The following is a 26,220-nucleotide window of genomic DNA, read 5'->3' as shown; positions in this document are numbered from 1 at the left end:
AGTTTTACATTATTGAATACGTCAATCTCTCAGTATTCTTTTTTTAGTTTACATTTTCTTTCTTATTCTGTTATATTTTCATTTCAGATTTTTTCAGGGATATGAATCCTTCTATAATTTAAGTGACCCCCAAAAACCTTTAAATACAAATATATCATTTTTAGAGAACATAGGGTTAGATAATTTATCGGCCGAGAAAAATAATCATTCATTATGTCTGCAGCGTCATAAAATCATAGGAAGTTATAATAGACGAAAGGCATGCAGTTGAACAGGAACAAGGGTTTTTTGTTTGGCTATTAGAGTCCCTACCAGGTGTAAGTTTTATGGTAAAATCACCACTCATAATTGTTGGTCTGGGCGTCATTAAACGTAAAATAGTTATATTTACAAATTCAGGGTCATCGTAATTAGACCCATTTAATTCCATTTTGGCGTTATCACTCTCCATTATACCAATTTATATACGTAGACTAATTTTCATTCCAGGTGTACTTCACCCCAAAGTCATGTATGACAATATTCTTTATGTTATCAATTATTACGTAATACTGCAAATGCTTATGTGTCGGAAGAAATAGTTGAAATACTAAGTAAATCCAAAAGTGAGGTTTCACATTCTAAAATTGTTGGATATGTCTACAAGTCATTTTCTTACTAGATCTTGTTGATCATGCGGGATAAATGCTAAATATTTATGCATAAATTTATCATATGGTTCTATTAATCGAAACCTAAGGATACATGGATATTCCTGCTCAGTTTTTTGCTTTAAGATCGAAATATACATTTTTGGGGTGCAGAATAAAATCCAATTTTACAGAACATAATGAACAAAATAGAGAATCAATAAGAATAGTAGAAGTATTACTTATTCTTTCTTTGATGAAAATGGGTCTTTAATACATAATCTTGATGTCTTCCTCCATTGAATGGAGTGAAATAACAGGGATAAATATTTTCTTTGATAATATTTGATCTAGGCTTATCCAAGGTAACTTGAAATACAAAGTATATCAATAACACATACCGGCCAGTGTTCCTTTTCAAATTGTTGTATCGTACCGACTCCTGAACAACCTTACAATAAGAATTGTTTTCTTGGCGTCAGAGCCTGTATGAAACCTTCAAATATTAACCACGTATTATTATGAGATATTAAAATCAAATATGGATCGGCATCTACCCATCCTTCTCCTTCCTAGAAGTTTATATTTTTGCCATTTGGTAGATATCAAATCCAAATGACTACTAATCTTCTCTTTGACTTCATGTACAAGGGATCTCTTCTCTTTGTGTCTCACTAGGTGGATCTCATTTCCTTTAAGGGAAGGATCCTTCATTGTGCAAATTCTCCTTCACATCAAGGTGTGATACCATTTCAATCATTGTCTCTATATTAGAAGAATATACATAAAAAGAAAGCATAATCGACTTAAACAGAGAGAGTTCTCATTCTTCATCCACAGCTCAATCATTGAAATTTTTAGTCCATTTTCATATATATCTAAATTTTGTCATCAGCAATTTCCTAAAGCTACCCTTCTGATATTATAGATGAAAAATATATCTTTATATTCTAATGTCACGAAACGAAAATTCAGTGCTTAAGGCAAATTCGCTTATCTCTAGCACAAATTACTAAACATTAGGGAATTTGGTTAAAAACAGGGGATGATTATATAAAACAACTCGATAAAGTACAGGAATTAATTAATGGTCTTAGTGAAAACAATATTTATATTATATTCGTTATTGTAATTTGTATTTGTTATTCTACATATATACTTCTCTTCATGTTTCAATTTATATTTATTTATCATAGCTTAAAATAATTAATTTTGCCATTGATACATTATTAGCAATATTTTTTCCAACCAAAATATACCTAATAATAAGACTATGGTAATGTTACGCAATAAAAATGATATGGTCTTGTAAATAAAAATAAACTTGGATCTTAGTTTGTCACTTATCTTGAATATAATAAACATAGATTTCAATGTAATTATCTTGCTAATATATCGGAATAAGACTGACATAAAAACTTCTACAGGGCTGACAAAAATCACAATTATGAAATAGCATTTGTATTTCCTATAAAAAGTCGAAGGAATCAATATTTAAAAAAATATATATCGAAGAGCACATAAATATGAAACCTAATTTTTTCTGAATATCTTTAATGTTCTTTAATTCATTTGTTGGATCAATACTTCACCTATCGTTATACTATTTAGTTACATTTTAACTATTGTGTTGAAAAAAAAACAAATTTGTATTACATCATATGTCAGAAAAGACGTTGTTTCCCGAAAATGGAAAATTCCAGATTCTTAATTTGAACCTTAATTTTTTCGGTTCCGTGTCCCTTCAGTTCCATATATATATATATTAATGCAGGTCCCCTTTTTTATAATTTTTTTTATTATCACTCTCTCTCTTTTTTTTTATCAGTAAGTACAAGTATTTTATATCAAGGACTCTTGTAAGCAGGACCGGGCACTCGCAAACATGAATTCAAATACGCGTGCAATATGGGTCCATTGACAAAAAAACAATGCAACGTGTTTGGTATGATAATAAGTAATAACTAATAATTATTAGTTACTTTGTGGACCCCATCTTTATTGTGTTTTGTAATTCCATTCATGGCCACTAAGTGTAATGCTCCAGGATATAGAACGGACTATGACAACGAACCACTACAGTCTGGTGTTACTATCCATCTGTGGCCAGACAAAGAGAGAAACCCAAACTTGATACCGCCTTGCTGAGAGCCACTTCAAGAGAAACAGTTCTGAATAAGACAGATTAGGCACCATCCAAAAGCACAAAGCTGTGTTCTCTGCATTTCAACGAATTGTATTTCATCTGTGATTCTAAAAGAATTCAGACCCTTGGCAATGCTCTAAAGAAGAGGTAAGGCAGCTGCTCACAATCGATGGTTATGCTTAAAACTGTCCTTCTTTTACTAATAAATGTAGTACCATCCCTATGGCAAACTGCCTAACTACATCTCAACTCCTAAAGCTTCATCAAGGCCAACTCAAGCTGCGACCACGTCACGTAAGGCTCAACAGTTCAATGAAATGAGTCCTGTGGAAGAACTTGTTGACAAATTGGCGAAGGAGACACTCCCATCAAACTTCATCCTCATCTCATAACCAAGTGCTGCAAAAGGCAGTGTCACACACCACCTCAGAAGGCAAGGTTAACACTGTGATTCAGGGAATCAATTTGGCTTCCTTTCTGGGAGCAAAAGAAGAATTGAATCAATCAGAGACCTGGGAAGATATTTTCAACAAGTTAGTGAAGTTTCTCAACTCCTCAGAGATAGAACCTAAGCAGGCTTCTATGCTCTCTTTCATTCGTGAGCAAATGGCTCTCCTCTTCACCAAACCAACACCTTGTCTTCTTTCAACTGCACTCATGTAAGAGAATATGAGCTCAGGACTATGTGGAATATCCTAAAGGTCAAGACACCTGGAGTTTGCTACGAAAAAAGAGAGGAGCTTCAGGAACCTATCTCTGAGAAGAACAAACTTGGCTTCTCTTTCTTGAGAAATTTTGTCGACGTTCTCATCGAGTGGAAAAACAGTAAAAGACATGGCCTCAGAAACTTTCCCAGCAACAAAGTAGACGTGCCTTGCTCCTATGTACTCCTCGGCATGTTCCAGTCTGATCCGATCGAAAGAAGGTTCGGCTAGTACAGACAACTAAGGATAAGTATCTACTCCATCAGTGTAAGACAGATTTTGGAAGCAGAGAAAAAGATTCGTATTCTGAGTCTTGTCAAATTATCAGATAAATAAGATGTTTGTTAATAATAAGCTTCTTTATTTAGGTATTACTTATTTTTACAATAAAATAATATCATAAAAATATTTGACTTTTTTAAATTTTCAGGTCTAACTACTTCAGAAATTAAAGGTTTGCTGGATGAAAACCGTGTAAAAGCAGAGCTCATTTTGACAAACTGGCAACCAGATGACCTCCAGGAACTAGCTTCTAAGGGAGAGAGTAATACTGTCTACTTTGTTGCCGGGTATATTGGTATTTCTTTGAAGAAGAAGATCAGCTGTGCCAAGAGTTAATGGTAATCAGAGACACACCTCCGGACTCAATAACCTTCGATAGCCCAAACAATCAGTATGGAGACCTGAAAGAGTTCATCGACATAATGAGTAGAGGGGGGTTGTCGACTCCATCCAACCTTCTCTACCTCTCCTGTCTTTATTCTCATTCCATGTTCTCTTACATCACATCTACTCCTGAAGAGAAAGACAGTTTACATGGCACCCCAAATCCTAGAGCTTACCACATTCATTGACAGGATGCAGAACAGTTTAAACTCTGACATTAATGCCGTTGTGGGAGTAAAGTGCGAGGAAGAACACTCTTGGTCAGCTTTTCTTTAAAGAATTTCATTCGCTTTGTTTAATGTCATGAGTAAAAATTCAAGTACTAAACTGAATGATGTCATCCGATTTTTGACAAAAAAGAGAATGGTAGCTAAGAATTCAGAAGCTAATAGAAAAAAAGGTAAATTTCAATCAAACTCATCTTACTTGTAGACTTGTACCAACTTTGTAGTTTTTGATTGTGCCTTTTCTTTTTTATAGGTTTTTAATGTTTATTTTGATTAAAGTACTAATAAAATACCACTTCCATTAGAAATGTATAGCCTCATTTTTATTATTTTGATGATTTTCCCTAACAAAATACTTTTAAAAACTCTTTCTTTTATTGCAAAACACTTTAAGAGAGACATTCCATATAGAATAAACAAAGACTTTAATTGGAAACATGTGAGCGCAATGCCCTGTACTGCTTAGAGGAGTCCTTGCCTATATATAGGGTTGTGGGAATCATGTTTTGCGCAAGCGCGCCCGCAAATACAACTTCAACTATCTAGTTCCTCTGTTTTCTTTCGGACATAAACATAACTTTATTCATAAGTCATACTTGATGGCCGATGGGTAATTTTGAACATACTTATAAAGATATATCAATTATAACATTACAACATATCTGAAAGGTTACTACATATAGAACTTCCCTTCACCAAAATATAGCTTTACTTGGTACTATTTAACCAAAATAATATTATCAAAAAAATGTCTAAATGTTAGTTATAATTTATTGTATGATACAAATAGTATTAAATATTAATTGCCATAATATAAAACTTTGGTTACACATATCAATATAAAAGGTGGATCTAATCATCGTTAGACCTGAGATCCAAGTATATAACTTCTATTTGAAAGAAAATTCAACGATGACGTCTAACAAATTAACCGGAGTCCGAAAGTATAGAGAAGCACAATTAAGATTATTTGATGATGCAAATAAAATATGTTAAGTATATATTAATGGAAAATAGTAGAAACGGCAAATAATAATCAAAATAGTCTAAATGATTTAGTATCAAAGAGTGGTAACGCAAATACAGTCATGTGGATTCAATATATATCGAAGAAGTCAAAGCTCTAGGAGATCGTGGAACAAGAGCTAAGAAAGATTGTTGGGACACTGTGCTTTCCAATTTCCTTATAAGAATGGGAAAGTTTGCTTGCAAAAAGCATCGAATGGACGAGATGTGATAAAAGAGGCAACTATGCAAGAGTATGCTGGTGTCTAAATGAAAACTCTATTTTGATCATCAACTCTATTCAAAAATTTTAACTGAATAAATTACCCATCGAATGTCCATGGAAAATACTTCAAAAATATAATAGCTAGAAATTGGTGCAATTGTATCTGTCGCTGGATCAAGAGTTCAATGTAAATATCGATTCCAACCCAATTGAAAGAATATCGTTTAGAATAAATTATTTATTTATTTACAAATGAAGGAAGAGAGATTGTTGAATATTATTATTATATAACTTCCCTATAAATAACTTTATAAATGTATATTATATTCTGTAAATTTATGGAAGAAAAAATATTTTGTAAAATAGAGAACATCAAACCCATCATTACAGGAAGTGTCCTTATAACTTCTTAGTGACCACCAAAGGATGAATAGATAACTTTGGCACGAACTCTATAGAATAGAAATGAGGCAATAAAGTAACAAATTATTTAAAAAATATTGTTAATAGTTACGTGCTGACAATTAAATGATAGCAAAACATTCATTCCATTTGGTGATCCATAATTCCCTCAATTATATAGTAATTAGTTTGGACCTCCTTTTCGTATTGATGATATTCATCATACTAAAGACTCTCAGCACCACAATTGGCAATTGGAGTATTTTTGTATACACAGTTTTCACTTGTTGAGAGTTGATTTAGTTTTGTGTAGCCAGGATTCTTTTGAAACACATCTTTTTACTTGGTTTTGAATGGTTCTTCCTTCAAATCTTGCGTCAGACTTTCTACTATGGTTAGGCTGGTAAGAAAATGCAATCTTTCCTCAAGCGCAATTATTGCTGAAGGTATTTGACGAAAAATTTCCTATATAAATACGACTTCTTCTCTGAAGGAATCATTATTAATTATTTCTTGTGCTCTTCTGGTTGGTGGCAAATTTTCATCAAGGTTGTTTAAATATTCGTTGAAGACGTCAAAGTGACGGTAGTAGTACTCTACTGTTTTTAACTAAGTTCTCTATCTTTTTATAATTAGTGATGGAGATTGGAGAATTTCGTACGAAGCAGTAAATACTCTCTTTCTTTTTTGATTTTGACATTTACTTTATTATTAATAATTATTTATATATCATCGATAGAGATATATCTATCATGTGCACAATTGTATTTAGCAACTTCCACATGAATAAGAGGGGTGATTATCTTTTTGATTAAACTCCACGTCTTGCTTGTGTTTTGCAACCTAAAGTTATGACATATTTAACTGGATTCCGATGTCAGAACAAGAAAATATTATTTGGATCAATCTATTATTTCAATATTCTGTATATTTAATTTATGGTTTTTAGTTATATGATTTCAATTGTTTAATTTTGTATATTTAACATAAATGAATGATGATATATTTTTTATTATGTATATTATATTTAATTTAAGCCTTCTTTTTAAACTTGGAACTTCAAATATATTTCGAAATACTCCACTCTGTCGTTTCATTAGTTATTATTCTGAGAATATGGTTCATAATGAATTACAATTTTATGGAGTGTGAAGTTTTCAAATCTACTGTAACGGATAAAAATGTCTAAGTCAATTATATGTAATATGTCTTCATTAAACATTTTGCTATTAAATACTTTCGTTATACCCTAAAAAAAAAAAATTTCTACAGAATTATCAACTTTACCTATATATAAGGTCGTGGCTTTTCAGTCAATACTGCAAACCAGGCAGATGACGTCACGAGCTAAAAAATCAAAATAAACTCTAAGTTATGCTTGACTGAGAATTAAATTAATTACTATAAATTAATAATAAGGGATATACGTTCTGGCTGGTGATCTTTTTGTTAGCCAATATCCTGCTGATAGTAGTCAAATTTAACATGAAATCTTGGATGGAGCTATGCCATCATCTGTAATAGATGATGAATTTGTCTTTGGTACACTAACAAAAGTAATTTAAATACTGTTCTTTTTGGATACTGTGATTAAGTTTGTTAACTTTAGATCATTTTTTTAAGTTTATAAGATACTCTTTAATTTTTTTAATGCAATTATTTTACAATAAGTTATAATGACGCTAGTGAAGTAGAGAGATAAGCTAACGAAGGCTACAAGGATGAAGTGGAAATCAAAATATCATCAAACTAGAAAAATTATCTACTGTACAGGATTTTTTTACAAAAATTGCCCCCAAATAATTGGCTAAGAAGTGAACCAGAGTCCAATGCGATTTATGTAAAAAAAATCCTCATAAATAAAGGTGGATTCACCTCATCAATGAACAAACATGGCATTCACTTGCATCCTGTCGAATTTAATGCCTATCTTAAAAAATAAATAAGAAAACCTGCAAAAATACTTCACTCGTAATAAGAAGTATACCAATACAAATAAAACCTTATTAGACAAATTTCTCATCGAAATGATTTGTGCTGATATGCAGCCTCTCTCAGTTGTTGAAAATGGGGGAAAAGGTTTGTTGCTGCTTTGGGTGACAGTTATGATTTTAGCCTAGCAGTCGGTACGATACATTAAATTGTAAATTCTAGCAATAGTGAGGCGATATACTATGAGTACTTGAATGTTGTTTTTATTATCTGCCTATCTTACCCAGCGGTTGGTACAATACATCAGATTGAATATTCTTGCAAGCGCAATTACATGATGGTCTAACCTTGAATACTACCTACTTTGTAAAATAATAAGTTACTTTTAACATTAAACATTGTTGTTTTAATTCGTCCTTTTCCACTGGCCCGCTGGCAAGAGGTCGTTTAGCCACTAGCTTAAGGTTACCTCACTCTCCAGGTTTTTCTTGAGGACTTGTACTATTTTTAGCCGTTGAAAGTTCCCTCGGCCTCCCACCAGTACATAAAGTACACCTTACTGTTAGATTCTTGTCTATTTCTCTGTTAAATTGAAAATAGTGTGAGTGTAACCACTTAGAAAATGTTGAATTATCCCTCATTGTTGCCATCTCTAAATCTCCAAACCAAATCGTCTTCTTCTGTTGATTTAAACCCGTCTTCGTCTTCTGTTGTTTAAAAACTGTCTTCTTCTTCTGTTGATTTAAACCCGTCTTCTTTTCCTCTTTAATTACGGGTGTTGCGCCTATTGTGTTCTCTGGAAAACTCCACCTGTAAGACAGCTCGTATTGTAACGCGTTACAGGACTCAGTAGCTGTAATAATATTATCGTAATATAGTTAGTAGCGCGTTAAATTAGCCTGTTATTACCTCAATGTAATATATTACGGTAATTGTTGCTTTTGTAACGCGTTACCCACAACACTGATTATTACAGGGTTCTGTGCGTCTTTTAATTTTTGTTAAATTAGTTATTCATTACGATATTATTGTTCTTAGGGTTTCATCAAGCGTGCTTCAGATGATTTGAAACTTGACTGCTATTTCTATAGATAATTTAAATAATGTTGTAGCAGCTGGTGAGGGACTCAAGTTCAAGAAAGTGCAGTGCTTTGCAAATTCATGGAATTTGATGGTAGAAGATGCTTTCCTGTATATTCCGGCTGTTTCAACATTTAAACACAAAGTTTCATACATCGTCATTGCCACCAGAAAGTCAACATCGCCCACCAATCGGCTCAAGCATAGATAAATTCAGCTGTTCCTTGCTGTAAGGGTCTAGAGAAGAACCAAGTCCTTGCCAAAGCAACAATTCCAGGTGTTCGCTTTGGAAGAAGCTCCTTTTGTGATTTGACTAAAGCAGATGATACTATTTTTCAGCATAAAAGAGAAATGTTGGAGATTGAAAAGGAGCAAACACCTGTTCAATATTCCGTCCACCAAGTTGAAACTCCCTCATAAAAGCCAGCTTTGTGACGACCCAGCTTCTGAAGGACTGAGTCTCCAAGTGATCGGCGAGTGTAAAATGCCAAGATGAAGATACAAATCTTACTGTCCTCTGGTTGGATCCAGAACAGAACATCATAAACTGGTGGTCAGTAAATGACAAAAAACACAAATATCTATTTCATCTTATGTTAAAATATCTTTCTCCTAGGCCACTAGTGTTCCATCACAGCGCTTGCTTTCATCAGCAGGCTCTGTGCTAAATAAAAGGCGAAGTTGGCTCAGCGATGAGAATGCTGAAATGTTAGTGGTTCTCCATTCCAACGTCAAGGTTCCTCTTAATTAAAACCTTGATGAATAATCAAATTGATCCAGTTCATTAATTTAATATAAATGTATTATATATTGTTCGAGAATATATAGTGTTATATAATGTTAATAAAAAGTAAAATTAAAAACTCCCAAAAATATATGTATTTTTATTCAAGTAACAAATACCATTAGTTTGCAAATTGTAGAACAAGATAAATCTTTAATTTATTAAATAGCCCACTTTTTCTTCTGTTGGACTAGAAAAGACTCAGCGGTGGGTTTTAACTATTCTGTGGACTTTCGTCTGGGGTGCATCTAGTTAATAAGAGTGAATTAGTGAAGACTTAGTGGTGATTTTTGGCCATACTGTAGATCCAGCCATATATCTTGCTCAACCTGATGGCTGGTATATATTCAGGGTTAACGATGTTCCTAGCAAGTATGTGTGGATTGATGACAACAATATTGACACTCGATGAATTTACATGTAATCTTATTAAACATAAAATATTTTTCCATGTCAGGGACACAAATTAGAGCTGTAATGTAGGAGGTTTGCTTATCTCAACTCTTCAACATTACAAATTCCAATCTATATTTAAACTCCTTAAGCTTTTTACAATTCTTCAAAAATTTGATTAAAAAAAAACTCCAATCCTCAAATGAAAAACTCAACCTCAAATCTAACCCAGCACCCTAGTTATATCTTTTATAATATGATAGCATTAGAACTAAATTTTATCAATTATATTTTGAAACTTTAGATTTGCTACTGTAATTATATGATTTTTAACGCATTATTAGACCGAGTAGTCAAAGTATTGTCATTTTATTATGTTTACACTATTGGGTTACAGGAAGAAATAGGGAAAGTTCACTTGACTTAGGAATTTTGCTGTTATTAGGCAAATTCTAATGTTGTTTAATAATTTAGAAATCGGGAAAATTTCAGGTTTCAGATGAATGATTGCGTATTTTGTCAAAATAGGTCTTTCTTGCCCAGAAGTCGGTACGATACATCAAATTGAAAATTCTAGTAATAGTGACGTCACAGACTATGAGTGGTTGCATGTTTTGTCAAAATCTAGATATCTTGCCCCGCAGTCGGTACAATACATGAGATTGAAAATTCTAGCAAGCCCGATTATATGAAGTATAATCTTATATTTCTATTAACCTGAGGCTCTACATAATAATTAAATCTTATTTACTTCAATTAATATAAGCAACGAGTATCCTATGACAAAATACTGATTTGAATTATTTGCAACTCTCCACAATAAATGTATCCTCCATCCTAAAAAAAAGGCAATCATAGTTTGATCTAAAATTATCTCATGTTTATATTTGAATATGCCAGATCCATGGATTGAATTTTTCTTTTTAGCATTTCTTCGGAACATTTTTTCAACAATAGAGCAATACTACAAACTTATTTGTATATATCCAAACTCACTTCTCAGCATAGTTGAAATAAGTAGAAACAACTTACACCTGATTCTCAACACATTATCTTCTTCTTTTCTTTTTCTTCCATTCAAAATCATAGAAAAAAATAGATGTTGCATTGAAAGTTCCAGGGAACTTCTAAGAGTAGTTATTATAAAGGATTCTATGGATTTAACAATAAAAATTATGACAATTTGAATTTAAGTATATATTTAACAAAAATCAGTGAACCCACACTCATCCTACCACGATTTTATCTCAAATTTTTCAACAGAATTTATAATGATTGAATCGTTTTTGGACATTTTACCACCACTGCAAAGCTGAGAATGAGTGAAATTACGACCTATCACCTACAAATAAATCTTACAAATTTCCTTATAGTATGACATCAATCACTACATTTTAAACTTCAAAGACACATATTTTAAAAGAAAATAAATTAGAACAAGGGGGAAAATGCCGGCAAGCACAACCCTACTCGAGCGTGTGTGTAACATAAATATAAAATAACATAAGATTAGTCAGATAATTTTTATTTTTATTTTTTCCCACTTTTTTTCTCATCAATGGTGTCAAATGTATGATTCTCGGCTGGATGGTATGTGGAATCAGAAAAGCTGCAATATCGATGGCTTCAGCGACAAAGTTAATTTTAGTGTCTGAACCTTTGAATATGAGACACAATGCTCTTATTTTGTTTTATATGGTTACAGAATATTTTACAGGATAGTTTTTCTTTCCCCTCTAGGCAAATGACAGTGTATTGCCATTTCATAACAATAACAACTTGTAAACGAATTTTGAATAAAATAACAGATGCTCTCTATGCAAGGCACATCCATATTTTATTATTTCAAAACAAAATGACTTGGCACAAATTTAATAGACGAATTAGAACAATTTTGGTGAAATTTGAGATTTCTTGCATTTCAATTCAACTCAAATCTAATAAGACTTATTCCTCGCATTTATAATAAAGGCACCTCCCATTATGGTCAGCTGTACCAACTATTATAGATATATTATTTTTTAGCAGGATATTTTGATAATAATTAACCCTAATTTACGCAATCTACATAGGGTTAACGAATATATTCATATAAAAGAAATTGTAGAGCATTATACAAAGAATAGTAAATTACTAACATCTACTTAATTTTGCGAAAAACAATGGTATGTTGCTTTTTTTGTAATTGCTTCACATATATAGGCCATTTTATTATTTTAATGAATAAATTGCCTAAATTTCTTCACAAAAATAATATAATAACTAATCATAACTAACATTAATCAAATATTACTAAGTAATATTATAATACAGTATCGAATAAAATACTATGTAGATTTTAATTGTATGTAGTTTATTTTAAAAATGGCGAAGAAATAATAGGACAGTGATAGTTTGCGATTCTTTAATATATACATAGCGGTTGGTATGACACACTTATTTGGCTAACTACCAGATGATTTCGGGCTTTTTTTCTGTTTCTTTTTATAGTAAACGTTGCGTGATACAATAAAGATAAAGACGTGTAGTCAATATACAATTGTAATCTACAAAGATAGTACTGGCAAATTTGCAAATAATTTCTGCAAAATTTATGTATTTAGACATATAGATGTGTAATTTTATCTCTTCTAGAGACCGTTTTCCTTGCTCAAATCTTCCATCTCAAAAAGAAATGCCATACCCGGACGTTGATGCGTCAGTATTAATTTCTAAATATGGATTGAGTTTCCGAAGGATAGGATAGCATGAGTCTCTTAAATTTGACCATCAGTTTAAGTTACTCAGACTCTAAGATCACAATCTGATTGATGGTTTGTAAGGGGTTTTATTTTCGTTCCCTTCAAATTGAGACTTCGCATCAATAAAAAGATTGTCGTCTCCCTTAAAACATTATCTGAAGAATTTGATACATTATTCTTATCATCTGACATTATTTTTTTATTTAAAAAAAGTAAAATAATTAACACAATATCACTTTATGAAGACTAGAATATCAATATGAATATAGATAAAAATAAAACGATTGTGATCGTTTTCCGTATAAATAAATGAATGACTTCATAGGAAAAGCGAGGTCTAGCCAAAAAATATGAAATATACTGGCAATACTATTTCCTCAGGCTAACGGTCGCGTTTCGCTAGACTTAGATGAGAGGTTTAGCGAAATTATTAACTTTATTGAACTCACATTGAGGCCTCTTCTTTCACCATAATCTAAAAATGTAGATTTATCACTTTACGTTTATTTAGACCATAGATTATTATAGATTGCTTAAGGGGGCTGTCGACACAGCATTTCATGTCAGCTATTATCAGGGGCAGTAAATCAATCAAATTAATTATGACAAGGAAAGTAAACATGAAGTGATCATACAATACTTTATACATTTATAATAATACAATAACTTTATTTATGACGTACAGATGAGTTATGAGTAAGGTTGATAATTTTGGTAAGAATACAAACGCCTGCGAGGAGAAGAGAAGAAATACTTATAGCTAAGGGTGATAATTTTGGTAAGAATAGAAAAGCGTGCGAGGAGAAGAGAAGAAATACTTATGGCATCATTGATTAAATAATATACATCTTCTTCTATCAATCAAGAACGTCATCATTCCCACCTTTCTTATTCAATATTAATATAATATTAGATGGTGATAGTCGATAGAGAACTGAAAAAAATTTGGGAATTACTTACCAGATGAGAAACAGATGGTTTGTCGGATTTGTCGAAATAAATGTGGCTTTGGTCTCCTATCTAGAATTACACGCCACTCATTACCCTCATCTCATATCAAGAGCATGGATATTCATCTAAAAAATCAAGTTAATGATGAATACATCAAGTCAGACTTTAACTCTGATCTCACAAAGATGCTTATTGCATGTAATATAACCTTATTAATTGCTAATCATTTATGTTCAAAAAATTTATGGAAAAACACACGGGTAAACCTATCCCTTCCCGAGGAACCATCATTAAATTAATGGAGAATGTTGGTAATGATATGATTTATAAAAATACATATAAAAATGTTTTGAGTCGTCCACACCAAATGACGATCAAGTTATCAGTAAAAAGTATAAAATATTTACTAATTTCGAAATGAAACTCTGAATTTTGTACTATCTAACAGTAAGTATTCAATCTTTTTTTAAATCTAACCCTAAAATATTATTCTATTTTAGCTAAACATATCAAGAATTATGATACACAACTCATTAAATAGTAAAAACAACTGCTTGAATGGTCACAACAACGGGGGTAGTAGCTTTGGATGATTCGCAACTAGTTTGTCTGAGACTAATTTCTTCACTTAAGGACTTGGGTATGATCATTAGGTTTTCCAATATTACATAGTCAATAAATATTACTTTTTTATCACTTAAGGCTTAGCTATGGTTGATAGGCTCCAAGAAATGGTGTTCAGAAAATTCATAAAAGGCAAAAACAACTGCTTAAATGGTCACAACAACGGGGGTAGTTGTATTGGGTGTAGCATTATAATTACCAATTGTGTATATATGTTGTTATATAAGCATAAATAGCGGAGAAAAAAATCTTTTTTGATGCTCTTAATAAGGAGTAATATCGCCGGACATTACTACATAATTAACTTTTGCTCTAAATCTTTACTATGTCATATTAAAAAACTACAATAAGTCAAGAATGGTTGCCTGAATTGTCTTATCAGTTAAATTTGACTGCATGGATTAACTTTTCTTTTTTTAGATAAATATGAAATAAATGAAAGTGGGATTCTAAAAGCTGTTCTTACTAAGATTGGAAGAAGATATGGATTGAAATCTAAGATAATTTTATGATTTACTTTATTATTAATAATTATTAATATCTCATCGGTAGAAATATATATATCCTGTGCACAATTGTATATGCAACTTGCACATAAGGAAAAAAGGTGATAGTCTTTTTGATTAAACTCCACGTCTGGCTTGTATTTTGCAACCTCAAGTTATGACATATAGAACTGAATTCTGATGTTAGAACAAGAAGATATTATTTGGATCAATCTATTATTTCAATATTCTGTATTTATAATTTATTGTTATTATTAGTTATATGATTCTAATTGTTTAATTTTGTATATTTAACTTAAATGTATGATGGTTTATTTTTTAGTATGTAGATTGTATTTAATTTAAGCCTTCTATTTTAAATTTGGAACTTCAAATATATTTCGAAATACTCTTATTTTGTTGTTTTATTAGTTATTTTTCTGAGAATATGGTTCACAATAAATTACTATTTCATGGAGTGTGACGTTTCCAAATCTACTGTAACGGATAAAAATCGTCTAAGTCAATTATACGTAGTATATCTTTATTAAACATTTTGCTAATAAATACTTTCGTTACACCCTCAAAAATCATAATAAAGCAGGCAACTGATAAATACTGATGTGATTATCAGTGATAATCACATCAGTATTTTAAACAATGATACCATGTATCTTTCTCCCCCCTGTCTCCTCGCACGCGTTTTTCTCTACAATATTATCAACTATACTTATGGCATCATTGATTAAATAATATACATCTTCTTTTATCAAGAACATTATCATTCCCGCCTTTATTATTCCATATTAATATAATATTAGATCTGATAGTCGATAGAGAACTGAATAAAATGCCTAAAATAACGTCGCCTTCTGTCTGGATTTCGAAAAATGGAGGCCTGGGAATTTGGAAAATACTTACCGGATGAGAAACAGATGGTTTGTTGATATAAATGTGCCTTTAGTCCCCTATCTAGAATTACACGCCAATCATTATCCTCATCTTATATCAAGTTAATGATGAATACATCAAGTCAGACTTTAACTCTGGTCTCACAAAGATACTTATTGCATGTAATATAACCTTATCCATTGCTAATCATCTATGTTCAAAAAATTTATGGAAAAATATACGGGTAAACCTATCCCTTCCCGAGGAACCATCATTAAATTAATGGAGGATGTTAGTACTGATGTCATTTATAGAAATACATATAAAAATATTTTGAGGCATCCACACTAAATGACGATCAAGTTATCAGTAGAGAGTATAAAGTATTTACTAATTTCGAAATGGAACTCTGAATTTTGTACTATCTAACAGTAAGTATTCAATTGTTCTAAATCTAACCCTAAAATATTATTCTATCTTAGCCAAAATTACCAAGAATTATGATACACAACTCATTCAATGGCAAAAAAAAAAGTGCTAAATGGTCACAACAACGGGAGTAGTAGCTTTCGATGGTTCGCAACTAGTTTGTCTGAGACTAGTTTCTTTACTTAAAGACTTGGGTTTGATAATTAGGTATTCCACTATATATATACTTCTTTATCACTTAAGGATTAGCTATGGTTGATAAGTTCCAAGAAATGGTGTTCAGAAAACTCATAAAAGGCAAAAACAACTGCTTAAATGGTCACAATAACGGGGGTAGTTACATTGGGTGTATCATTATAATTAGCAATTGTGTATATCCTTCATGATAATAGTATGTTGTTATATAAGCATAAATAACGGGGAAAATATCTTTTTTGATGCTCTTAATAAGGAGTAATATCGCTGGACATTACTACATAATTAGCTTTTGCTCTAAATCTTTAAGATGGATTTATTTGTAACATTTTTTTTATTAGTATATTTATTGTCTAATTTTATGATTTTGACATTTTCTTTATTATTAATAATTAGTTAGATTTCATCGGTATGATATATCTATCCTGTGCACAATTGTATTTAGCAACTTCCACGTGAAGAAGAGGGGTGATTATCTTTTTGATTAAACTCCACGTCTCGCTTGTGTTTTGGAACCTAAAGTTATGACATATTTAACTGGATTCTGGTGTCAGAACAAGAAAATATTATTTGGATCAATCTATTATTTCAATATTTTGTATATATAATTTATGGTTATTATTTATATGATTCCAATTGTTTAATTTTGTATATTTAACATAGATGTATGATGATATATTTTTTATTATGTAGATTATATTTAATTAAATCCTACATATTTAAACTTTGAACTTCAAATATATTTCGAAATACTCTACTTTGTCGTTTCAATAGCTATTATTCTGAGAATAAGGTTCATAATGAATTACAATTTCATGGGGTGTGACGTTATTACATCTACTGTAACGGATAAAAAACGTCTAAGTCAATTATACGTAGTATATCTCCATTAAACATTTTGCTAATAAATACTTTCGTTATACCCTCAAAAATCATAATAAAGCAGGCAGATGATAATCACATCATTATTTTAAACAATGATACCGTATGTATTTCCTCCCCCCCCCTTCTCCTTGCACGCGTTTTTTTCTACAATATTATCAACTTAAGTTTCGAGGTATTAAAACTTTGATTGAAGAGTTATTTGGGGTAATTATCATTTATATCTACTATTATTATCTATTCACTATTTCCCACATATTACAAAATAATTCCTTTATCCATCCGTGATTGTATTCAATTATCCAAATTAGTGTCCAAAATAGGTCATAGTTGTACTACTTTTGGTTTTTTTTTTCAAAATAAGTGTGATATTTTTCAATAAGTAAAAAAAATCCCTCTAAAAAAAAATTATTATTATTATTAAACATAAATAACTAAACCAAAATATTTAATCTGTCATTTGACGAAATTGTATAAAGTTAATCATTAATCATCTATGCAATATTTAATCCTTAATGTCTATGGACATAATAATATCATTTTTCTAATTCAAGCAAATTAAAAATCTTTGCCTAAGACTGGGTAAAAATATTGTTGTTGATTTTAAATTGTAGTTTTATGTATGTGCAACAATTTCTATTAATCAATTTTTTGTTTTGTTTTCTACATATTTTTTGAAATACAAAAATAAATAATATTAAGTATGTATTACTCAATTCTCGAATAACCGTATTTATTATGGAAACGATACTTTTTGCACTCTTTGAACGTACATGATTCATCTATCATCTGATGAAATTAGATAAGCATGGCATTAACCATTAATGGGATATTTAAACATTTTAGTTATTACTCATTACTCAGAGCCCCGTTGCCTTCCAAGGAATTTGTCCCTTGGAAATGAAAAAAGTGTCATCCCCTCAGCTCAAGAAGGATTCCTGTAATCCACAGTGCACGACAAGAGGGCGTACTTGGAGTATAGAGTTCTTCACCTAAAATATAGTTAAAAATTTTCAATGTGTTGGGGCGTGACTCGAACACATGAGGCAGTAAGCTATCGTCAAAGGGGATAGCCCGGTGACGTAACTCTACTTATACGGCTCTGTGATTACTAATAAGTAATAAGCGACAAGTATTGATTAATTCCGAACAAGATTCAATTAATAAACTTAACTATGCCCCCAAAAACAGCTGACTCATAATAATCTACTCCAATGGCATCAAATGAAGCCTTGTCAGTGTATATGCTTTCTATGATTTAGAGGTTATTAAGTGACTGGATTTAAGGTCATATTATCCGAGATATTGCAATCTCAAGAGAATCTGATGTGACCATTATTATATTGTTGAAAGCGAGGTTGTGTGCCTTTGTCTTGTTGCACTCCAGATTTGAAGGGAGCGCCTGATGGAGAAGAGGTGGAGAAGAGGTGGAGAAGAGGGGAAGAGAAAAGAGGGAGTGAGCGAGCAGCTGAGTCCTGGAGCCTGGAGTGAGAGCGTGGAAGAGTGAGTAGTGAGTGTTAGTGTGTGGAACTGAGACTGAGAAGGAGTATTGTGGTTGTTGCGTGTGATGTGAAAGAGTGGGCTGAGGATGAGAAAGGCGGAGGTATTAATGCGCAAGGGTAAAAGGACGGTCGCAGCCTTGATTTTGGCGGAATGTGTCTCCTGCTCGAGTGCGGCGAGTTTGAGTGTTTTGTTGGACCATTTGCTGTGCCCGGAGACTGATTTGAGTGATGCGGAGTGCCTGGACTGGTGCCGGTGGCTGGTGGGCGGGGGCGAGACTTTCGAGGCCTTTTCTCGTCGAGGTGAGTGACTGAGTGAGTGAGTGAGTGAGTGAGTTTGTAAGTAAGGGTTGATGTTGTGTTTCAGTGCGGAGGTTCGACTACACGGAGAAGTGTGGTTTGGTGTGGACTGCAGACTTTGTGGCCTTCCGTTGTCGTACGTGCGGCATCTCGCAGTGCATGTCGCTGTGCGCAGAGTGCTTCCAAGAGGGGAACCACGAGGGCCACGACTTCAACATGTTCAAGAGTCAAGCGGGCGGGGCCTGCGACTGTGGGGATGCTTCCGTCATGCGGCCGGAGGGCTTTTGCAGCAAGCATCGACAGCCCCCGGACTCTGCCTCGCCTTCTCCTCCAGAAGAGCTCCTCCTCGTGGCCTCGCTGCTCATGCCACGAGTGATCCTGCGCCTGGTGCAACACCTGCGCGTCAACGCCGTGGCTTCCTCAACTTGCCCCCCTTTGTCCCCTAAGGAAACTCTAGCGAGATATGAGAGAACGATCCAGACAGCAGAGGGCCTCTTGGTCTTGCTCCATGACTTCTCCTCCTTGGGTGCGGCCATGCGAGTTGTCATGACTCATTCTCTTATTGATCCACAACTCTACTCTTCGCTCACGAGTATTAACAGTGATTCGGAGAATGTTAACTTTATGCGTAAAAGTCAAAACTTATATGAAGATGCAATAGAAGATCTTCCAAATATAGCTTCTGATATTCCTATAGAACATAAAGGTAATTGACTTTATTATCTAGCCCTATATCCATACGCCTCTGTAGATATATTGTGTTTCATATCCATAAGTTGGTAACTTATTAATTAAATCACTTGTATTTTTCATGAATTCTGTTCAAGTTGATTTTACCTCGACTTAATGTTCAGTATTAATATATGTATATTACTAATTGGTTTATTTTTTTATTCCATTATTAATCTTTTTTTTATTAGTTATTTTGTGACTCTTGCTGTCAGAAGCTTTGTTAGCATTGGTCAATTATTTTAACACTAAGTAGAATACTATTGATTTTCAATGACTTTTTCAGATATTTCACAATTTTTGTTCCCTTAAACTTGTATACTATAAAAAAAGAAACTAAAAAGTGTCAAGGTAACCTTGACATTTTGATCAATGTTTGGGAGAAGAGCAGCTTATCTCTTATGACGATTTATTAGATTATCTGCTTCACCACCTATGACATAAAGGGAATAGACAGAAATCCCGCACCGTATCTAGCAGGAACACAGCCAGGAATTAATTCGGTGTCGATCTTCAATTTTACTCATGAGTCCATTAGGGACTTAGCCTTATACTTATCAGTCATTCATGAGTACACTCTCGCTGTTACACTTGATACGTATATGTTCTCTCCTTAATAATTAAATAATTCGGATAAAATGTTTAGAATATAACATAAATGATACTAATCTACTCTATCGAAAGCCAAGAAATCAAGATTCACCCATCAATTTGGATGATCTGCCATTATTGTCATTTCGAACCCAAATCAAGATCACACATTGAAATTGCTTCTACTTGTCATTCAAGAATTCCAAAAGTAATTATTAACTTAAGACGAGACGAAAAAAATATAATCTTCAAGAAGTTACATGAATAATACAACCACATTCGGAATAAGAATGACTAATTGAAGAACAAAAATTGAAAAGGGAATAAAAACGACATAGCCTTATATCTCAAATTGACATTCAATACTTTTAATGGAATAGCCATAGCTCATGGATAGCACCCTTGGGAGTTTCTTGAACTTGATGTATGTACGTTTTCGCCCCAGTGATTCCTAGAGAAAGAAATACACTTAGTGTATTTGAATTTCACCAAAAAGATTCCTAGGTTAGATGGAGTAAATGTAATACTATAATCAGTGCAACTCCATCTAACCAATTAAAGGAACATTTAAAAAAAATAATTCTTTAATTGGTATTCGAAATCACTCTTCAAGATATCGGCGAAAGTTTCCCTTGAATTTTATTACTTGCCCAAGTTCTAACACTTCCGTTGTATATTTGTCAAATATAATATGATCTATGTACTTCAGGGAGAGGTTAATAATTTATTTCAAGTTTTCTATCTGAAGAATCTCACCCAACAGATCAAACAATGTACAAGTTATAATTTATTCTCAATCATACATATATACAAAGTAAATAACAACTTATCAGAAAGAATTACTCCGATTTCGATCCTCAGCAATGTATTTTTATCATGCATTTATCTTTGACATTAAGTATTATTCATCTGTAGTGTTTTTCGATCGATCCCCATGAAAGTATTTTGAAGTGAAAAAGTAATTTTTTATCTGTAATGAATTTACTGACTACTTTTGTTTTTTAAATGATCTTAGATTCAAGTAATTTTATTCCTATTTTAGACGTTCTTTCTCAAGTTTCTATTTCTCCTGATAATCCACAGATGAAGCAATATCATTTTCTAAATCATATTATTTTTTTTCAAATTCAGTTTTGGTACTTTAAGCATCAAATATATTTTTATCTCTATCGTGCAACGTGTTTTCTTGTTCATCCAAGTTTTATATCCTTCAGCTGAAGTACCGGCAACTTTACATCCAATTTTTTCTCAAGTCTTTTGATTTCCTTCACGAAACAGCATCATTCTTTTTCAAATAATAAATTTTTTGAATGATAAAAAGTAACTTAGTATTATAACTTGTTTTTAATGATCTTAACAATTTTAAAAATAATATTATAATGATTATTACATCGCTACATGATTCTAATTTGACAATTGCTAAGGTATGAGATCATTTTTCATAGATTAAGACTGGAAGAAGTGTACTTCTATGTTCTCCAAGAGTTAATGCCAAATGAAGATAGAGGGTATCGAAGTAAGATACTTTTAACATTATCATCCATCACAAGAGATGCTCTAATTCGGAATTCTCTATTCCAAGTAGGACAACAGGATAAAAATGCACCCAAGGGAAACTATTCGGCTTCATAATAGAAAAGAGTTGACTCCTTCTTTGTGAAGGAGATTCCAAGTTCGAAACAGACAAGAGATCCATTCACGAGGAATAGGGAATTTAAATACTTGGAATATAATTATTTTATTTTTTACGAAGTGCAGTATTCTATTATCACATCAATTACTCTCATTTATTACGGGATATAAAGTCATTATCGTTACATTTAAATAATAAACATAATTAAGATAATGTTGTCTATTTGCTAGTAAATCCCATATATCATAGGATCACTCAAAAAATAAGAAATTACATGGGATATTTTTCTATAATACGTTACTTATCACTATGAATGATTAATTAGTTTTAATTAGTGACGTAAATCCTGTGAATTGTTTAGCTGGTCCGTTTTTTTTTTGGAATTGGTAATCTGAAGCATACTTTTTTTTTTCCACAGCAGTTGTCATTACTATTTAATTCCTGAGTAGTGGATATTCTTTCCTAAATAGATTCAATTATATTCAAAATCTCATTGAACATTCGTGTGTGCTTTACTTTAGAATAATATACAGAATAAATAAAAACACTTACAATCTTTAAAAAAATTATTAATCTTACTTTTAATTTGGTGATTGTCTTAATGTTGGAAAAATACTAAACGATAATAGTACCGAATTACTATGTTACATTTTCATATGCAATTTTTGCAATGTTCACATTTTTACTGTGAAAATTACATCCATCACATAAAAAGTCCTTTTTTTTTATTCCTCGTGATCTAAACACATAATTTTCTTATTCAAGTGGATATCTTCATCCGGATCAAAAGATGTAGATAAATCTGTATGTGTGCTTTAATTGTTACATGATGTGCCTTATAATAGAAAACAAGTAGATTAAAATTTAAAAAATTAAGCAACGGAAAATGTTGAGTTATACCTTCTAATAAATTACTCAAAGATGATGAAGTATCTTGTACCAAATAATTCGTTGGTAAAGATAAAATTGATTAACTGTCTTCAGTTAAATTGATAGATTTTATAGGAGAAGAAATTGACGAAGGAACGAAATCGTGAATGGTGAGAAGTAGATGGAAATATAAAATTGTTATCTTGAGAAGAAGGAATATTAACTAATTAATAGTTGGTCGGGGGGAGGTTTTCTTCTTCTTTTTCCAATTGGTCACAAATTACAAATTATTTACGTTGTGGATGGATGTTGAAATATATTTAAACCCCTTCTGTTCAACAAATATAATTATATGTAAATATCTTTAGTATTATTAAAGCAAAGTTGCATGTCTGTCTTTAAGTATGAATGTAATTTATGCAGTCAATTTTGATCTAAAAACTAAGTGTTTATTAATTAAATATAGCAGACTTTAGTGTTTAGCATCGAGCAAAATGCTTCATATTAAAGAAGAAAAGTATATATGTATAGAATTATATAAGAACGGGATTTAAAAATAAATAAAATCTTGCAGGTGTTTAGGTCAATTGATACTTAATTATAAATAAGGAAGGGAGGGACTTGAAACTTGCAGAAACACAGCCCTCTCTTCTGTTGGGAATGGGCCACCCCTCGCCTGCTAGGGGGGGGGGTCTCTGTTTTGGAATTTTTGTCCTTTTCGGGAGGGGACTTATTTTGGTTTTACACTCATTTTTTGATTCTTAAACAGGAATCCCTTGTGGGCCATGTTCCCTATAGTTATTTGCTCTCTACCTCCCTTTGTATGTTATGTTGTAGTACAAATATTTACATTCATTCATGAAAATTTAAAAAGTTGAGACATATATATGTAAAATAAAAACAATCTACATTGGAGTAAAATATTTCGAAGGTATAATCAGAAAGAATTTTTAGAATAGTTTAATATTGAAAATAAGAGTTTAAAACGGCATTGGCTCAGACTTGTCCATCATATTATTAAGTGTCAGATGGCCATCCGATTAAAACCCTTGGAGAATGTTTGAAAACGTATAATTTCTCCATTCATTAAAATTTAAAAAACTTGTCCATATTGCAATTCCATCAACCCATTGCCACCCAGTATTTAATTAGAGGCTAAATATATTGAATTAGTATATATTATTTAGAAAAAGTATCTATAAAAAGAATGAATTAATGAAACTTGACCATTCGCCCACTTTACCCGCGCTATGAATTGGGGAGTGGGCTACTGGCTGAAAAAGAATATAACACTTAATGCTGTTCGAGTAAATACTACTTATCTAGTTGAAGAAAAATAAAAACAAGTGAGTTGGTGTGATCCTATGACCACTAGTGCGAATTCACACTGATTCTGTCATAAGGGGGCAAAATTAAAATAAAAAGCCACGTTTGGGTAAGGCAAGTTTGTGTTAAAATATGTATAAATAATTGGCTCTTTCCCCTAGCCATAAAATTTTATTTACAAAACTGTGCTAAAATTTACTGTTATTTCTCTTCCCCCATCACATCTACACTAGAGTGCTGGGTGAGAGATAAAATGAATAAAAGCCACGCTTGGAAATATATAAATTCACTTCAAAAGCAGAACATATAGAAATATAATAGAAAAAGAAAGAAATTAATATTTTGTAACTCTAATATAACTTAATTTGAAATATTAGTTACTGGTTCACCTAACTCCCTTCTTTACCCGCTTGTAAATTGGGGGAAAAGGGAGGGAACTAAATGTACGTAAATCAGTTATACTAAAACCATGGCCTCTGCATCATATTACTATCCATTCTGTATAGAGCATGTGAGGTTTTTAGGACTTTAAGTTGGATCCATTTTTCATAACGATCGTGTGTAGCAAACGCTCATATCAAAAGAAAAAAAGTACATTCTATATAATTAATTTAAATGAGGCACAGTAACGAGTGAGTGTAGTTAAATTACTCCCTGGATCATCATGTTATATTATAATTTTTTTCCTCAAGCTGTTCTGATTAATTTTTCATTCTTGAGGAAAGAGCATCTAAGTACTGTGTAACTGCATGTGATTGTGCTTATGAAAATTGTCAGTAAAACTGAAGATTTATTATAATAATTTTAAGTAAAGATTTTTGTTTGTCGATGCCTAATAACTCCGGGCAATGCTGGGTACAACTGCTAGTATTTAATAAATAAGCAATACAAAAGTTGCCGTGAGAAGTATCGAAATTAAATATTAGTAAGTCGAATTAATTACTTACATATAATCAATAAATACATTGAAGATAATCTTTCTACCTCTAAGATATTAATTGCTTCAATAATCAACTTAATTATACTTTTTTTTTTAATTTCTAAGATAACCTTACATTGCTTATTTAAATATTTTATAAAATAATAAATAATACTTATTCGAAAAAATATACAAGAAGTATTAGCTTCCATAGAAGAGCCTTGATTTCACTTGAATTTTGGATCATAAGACAAGTTTTTGGGAATTTGATAAATAATTTATCTTTTGTATGTTTGAATGTTTTTTTATGATTTATGATTATTTTTCATCTATATAGTTCTTTTACTTCATAATATGGTTCTGAATCGAAAGTATTCTCTAAAAAAAAACATAGATGGGAATGTATATTTATCTAATATCGATAACATTGTCCAGTCTCCCAAAGAATTCGTCTCAGAAGTGTATCTTGATTTACTAATCAAGTTCAGTTACCTTGCATGGCTCTGTGAGAGTGCTATTTCAGCTCTCAAAAATTATGTCAAAACACACAACTATCAGCTGATGCTTATGGTACCAGGAGAACGGAATAGTTATCAGTTTATTGACAGTGGCATTGAATAGAATGATACAGTTTGTTATCTCATTGAGTTTCTTAATTTGCTCAATCGAACTGGTACACCTACTACGTCTTAAGGTTGGAGTATTATTTATACTTCTGAGAAATTTTGAGGCTCCACGCCTCTGCAATGGAACAGGTTTTGTGTCTAGCAACTTTTCTGATACTGCATTGAGGTTTCCATCTTGACAGGATTTACCAAAGTAAAGGATGTTTGTATTACCTGAATTCCTATCGTTCCTTCTAATATCCTTTAATACTTATTTACCATTTAAAAGATTGCAATCAACTGTAAAGCTCTGTTTCTCCTTGTCTTTCAACAAGAGAAAAGGTTAGTCACTTTAG

At 31.9% G+C, this 26,220-nt stretch overlaps 1 protein-coding gene and 2 long non-coding RNA genes across 7 annotated transcripts in view; all 3 read left to right on the top strand.

The window, feature by feature from the left end:
• The first annotated feature begins 6,689 nt into the window (after positions 1–6,689).
• Positions 6,690–9,890, top strand: LOC139906738 (uncharacterized). The gene is made up of 2 exons (XR_011782560.1): positions 6,690–9,570; positions 9,634–9,890. It is a non-coding gene; the product is annotated as an uncharacterized lncRNA (long non-coding RNA).
• Positions 9,891–12,742: 2,852 nt separating this feature from the next.
• Positions 12,743–15,410, top strand: LOC139906869 (uncharacterized). Its single transcript, XR_011782971.1, has 3 exons — positions 12,743–14,333; positions 14,387–14,526; positions 14,589–15,410. It is a non-coding gene; the product is annotated as an uncharacterized lncRNA (long non-coding RNA).
• Positions 15,411–18,666: 3,256 nt separating this feature from the next.
• Positions 18,667–26,220, top strand: part of Ubr3 (Ubr3 ubiquitin ligase) — a 66,328-nt gene continuing 58,774 nt past the window's right edge. For 3 of the 5 annotated variants that reach the window (XR_005867094.2, XR_011782557.1, XM_040721990.2), the window contains exons 1-2: positions 18,667–19,194; positions 19,259–19,897. Coding sequence is in view for 3 of the 5 variants with exons in the window: in XM_040721990.2 (XP_040577924.1) it covers positions 18,981–19,194; positions 19,259–19,897 (853 nt within the window). In the remaining 2 variants the exon portion in view is untranslated. Of the gene's footprint in view, positions 19,195–19,239; positions 19,898–26,220 lie in introns of all 5 variants that reach the window. The other 2 variants (XM_071892058.1, XM_071892057.1) reach the window with 2 other exon arrangements.

The sequence above is a fragment of the Lepeophtheirus salmonis genome, chromosome 12, assembly GCF_016086655.4.
Source record: "Lepeophtheirus salmonis chromosome 12, UVic_Lsal_1.4, whole genome shotgun sequence".
Classification (NCBI taxonomy): Eukaryota; Metazoa; Arthropoda; class Copepoda; order Siphonostomatoida; family Caligidae; genus Lepeophtheirus; species Lepeophtheirus salmonis.
The sequence above is the reverse complement of the archived record's forward strand: the minus strand, read 5'-3'. Positions and strand labels throughout refer to the sequence as shown.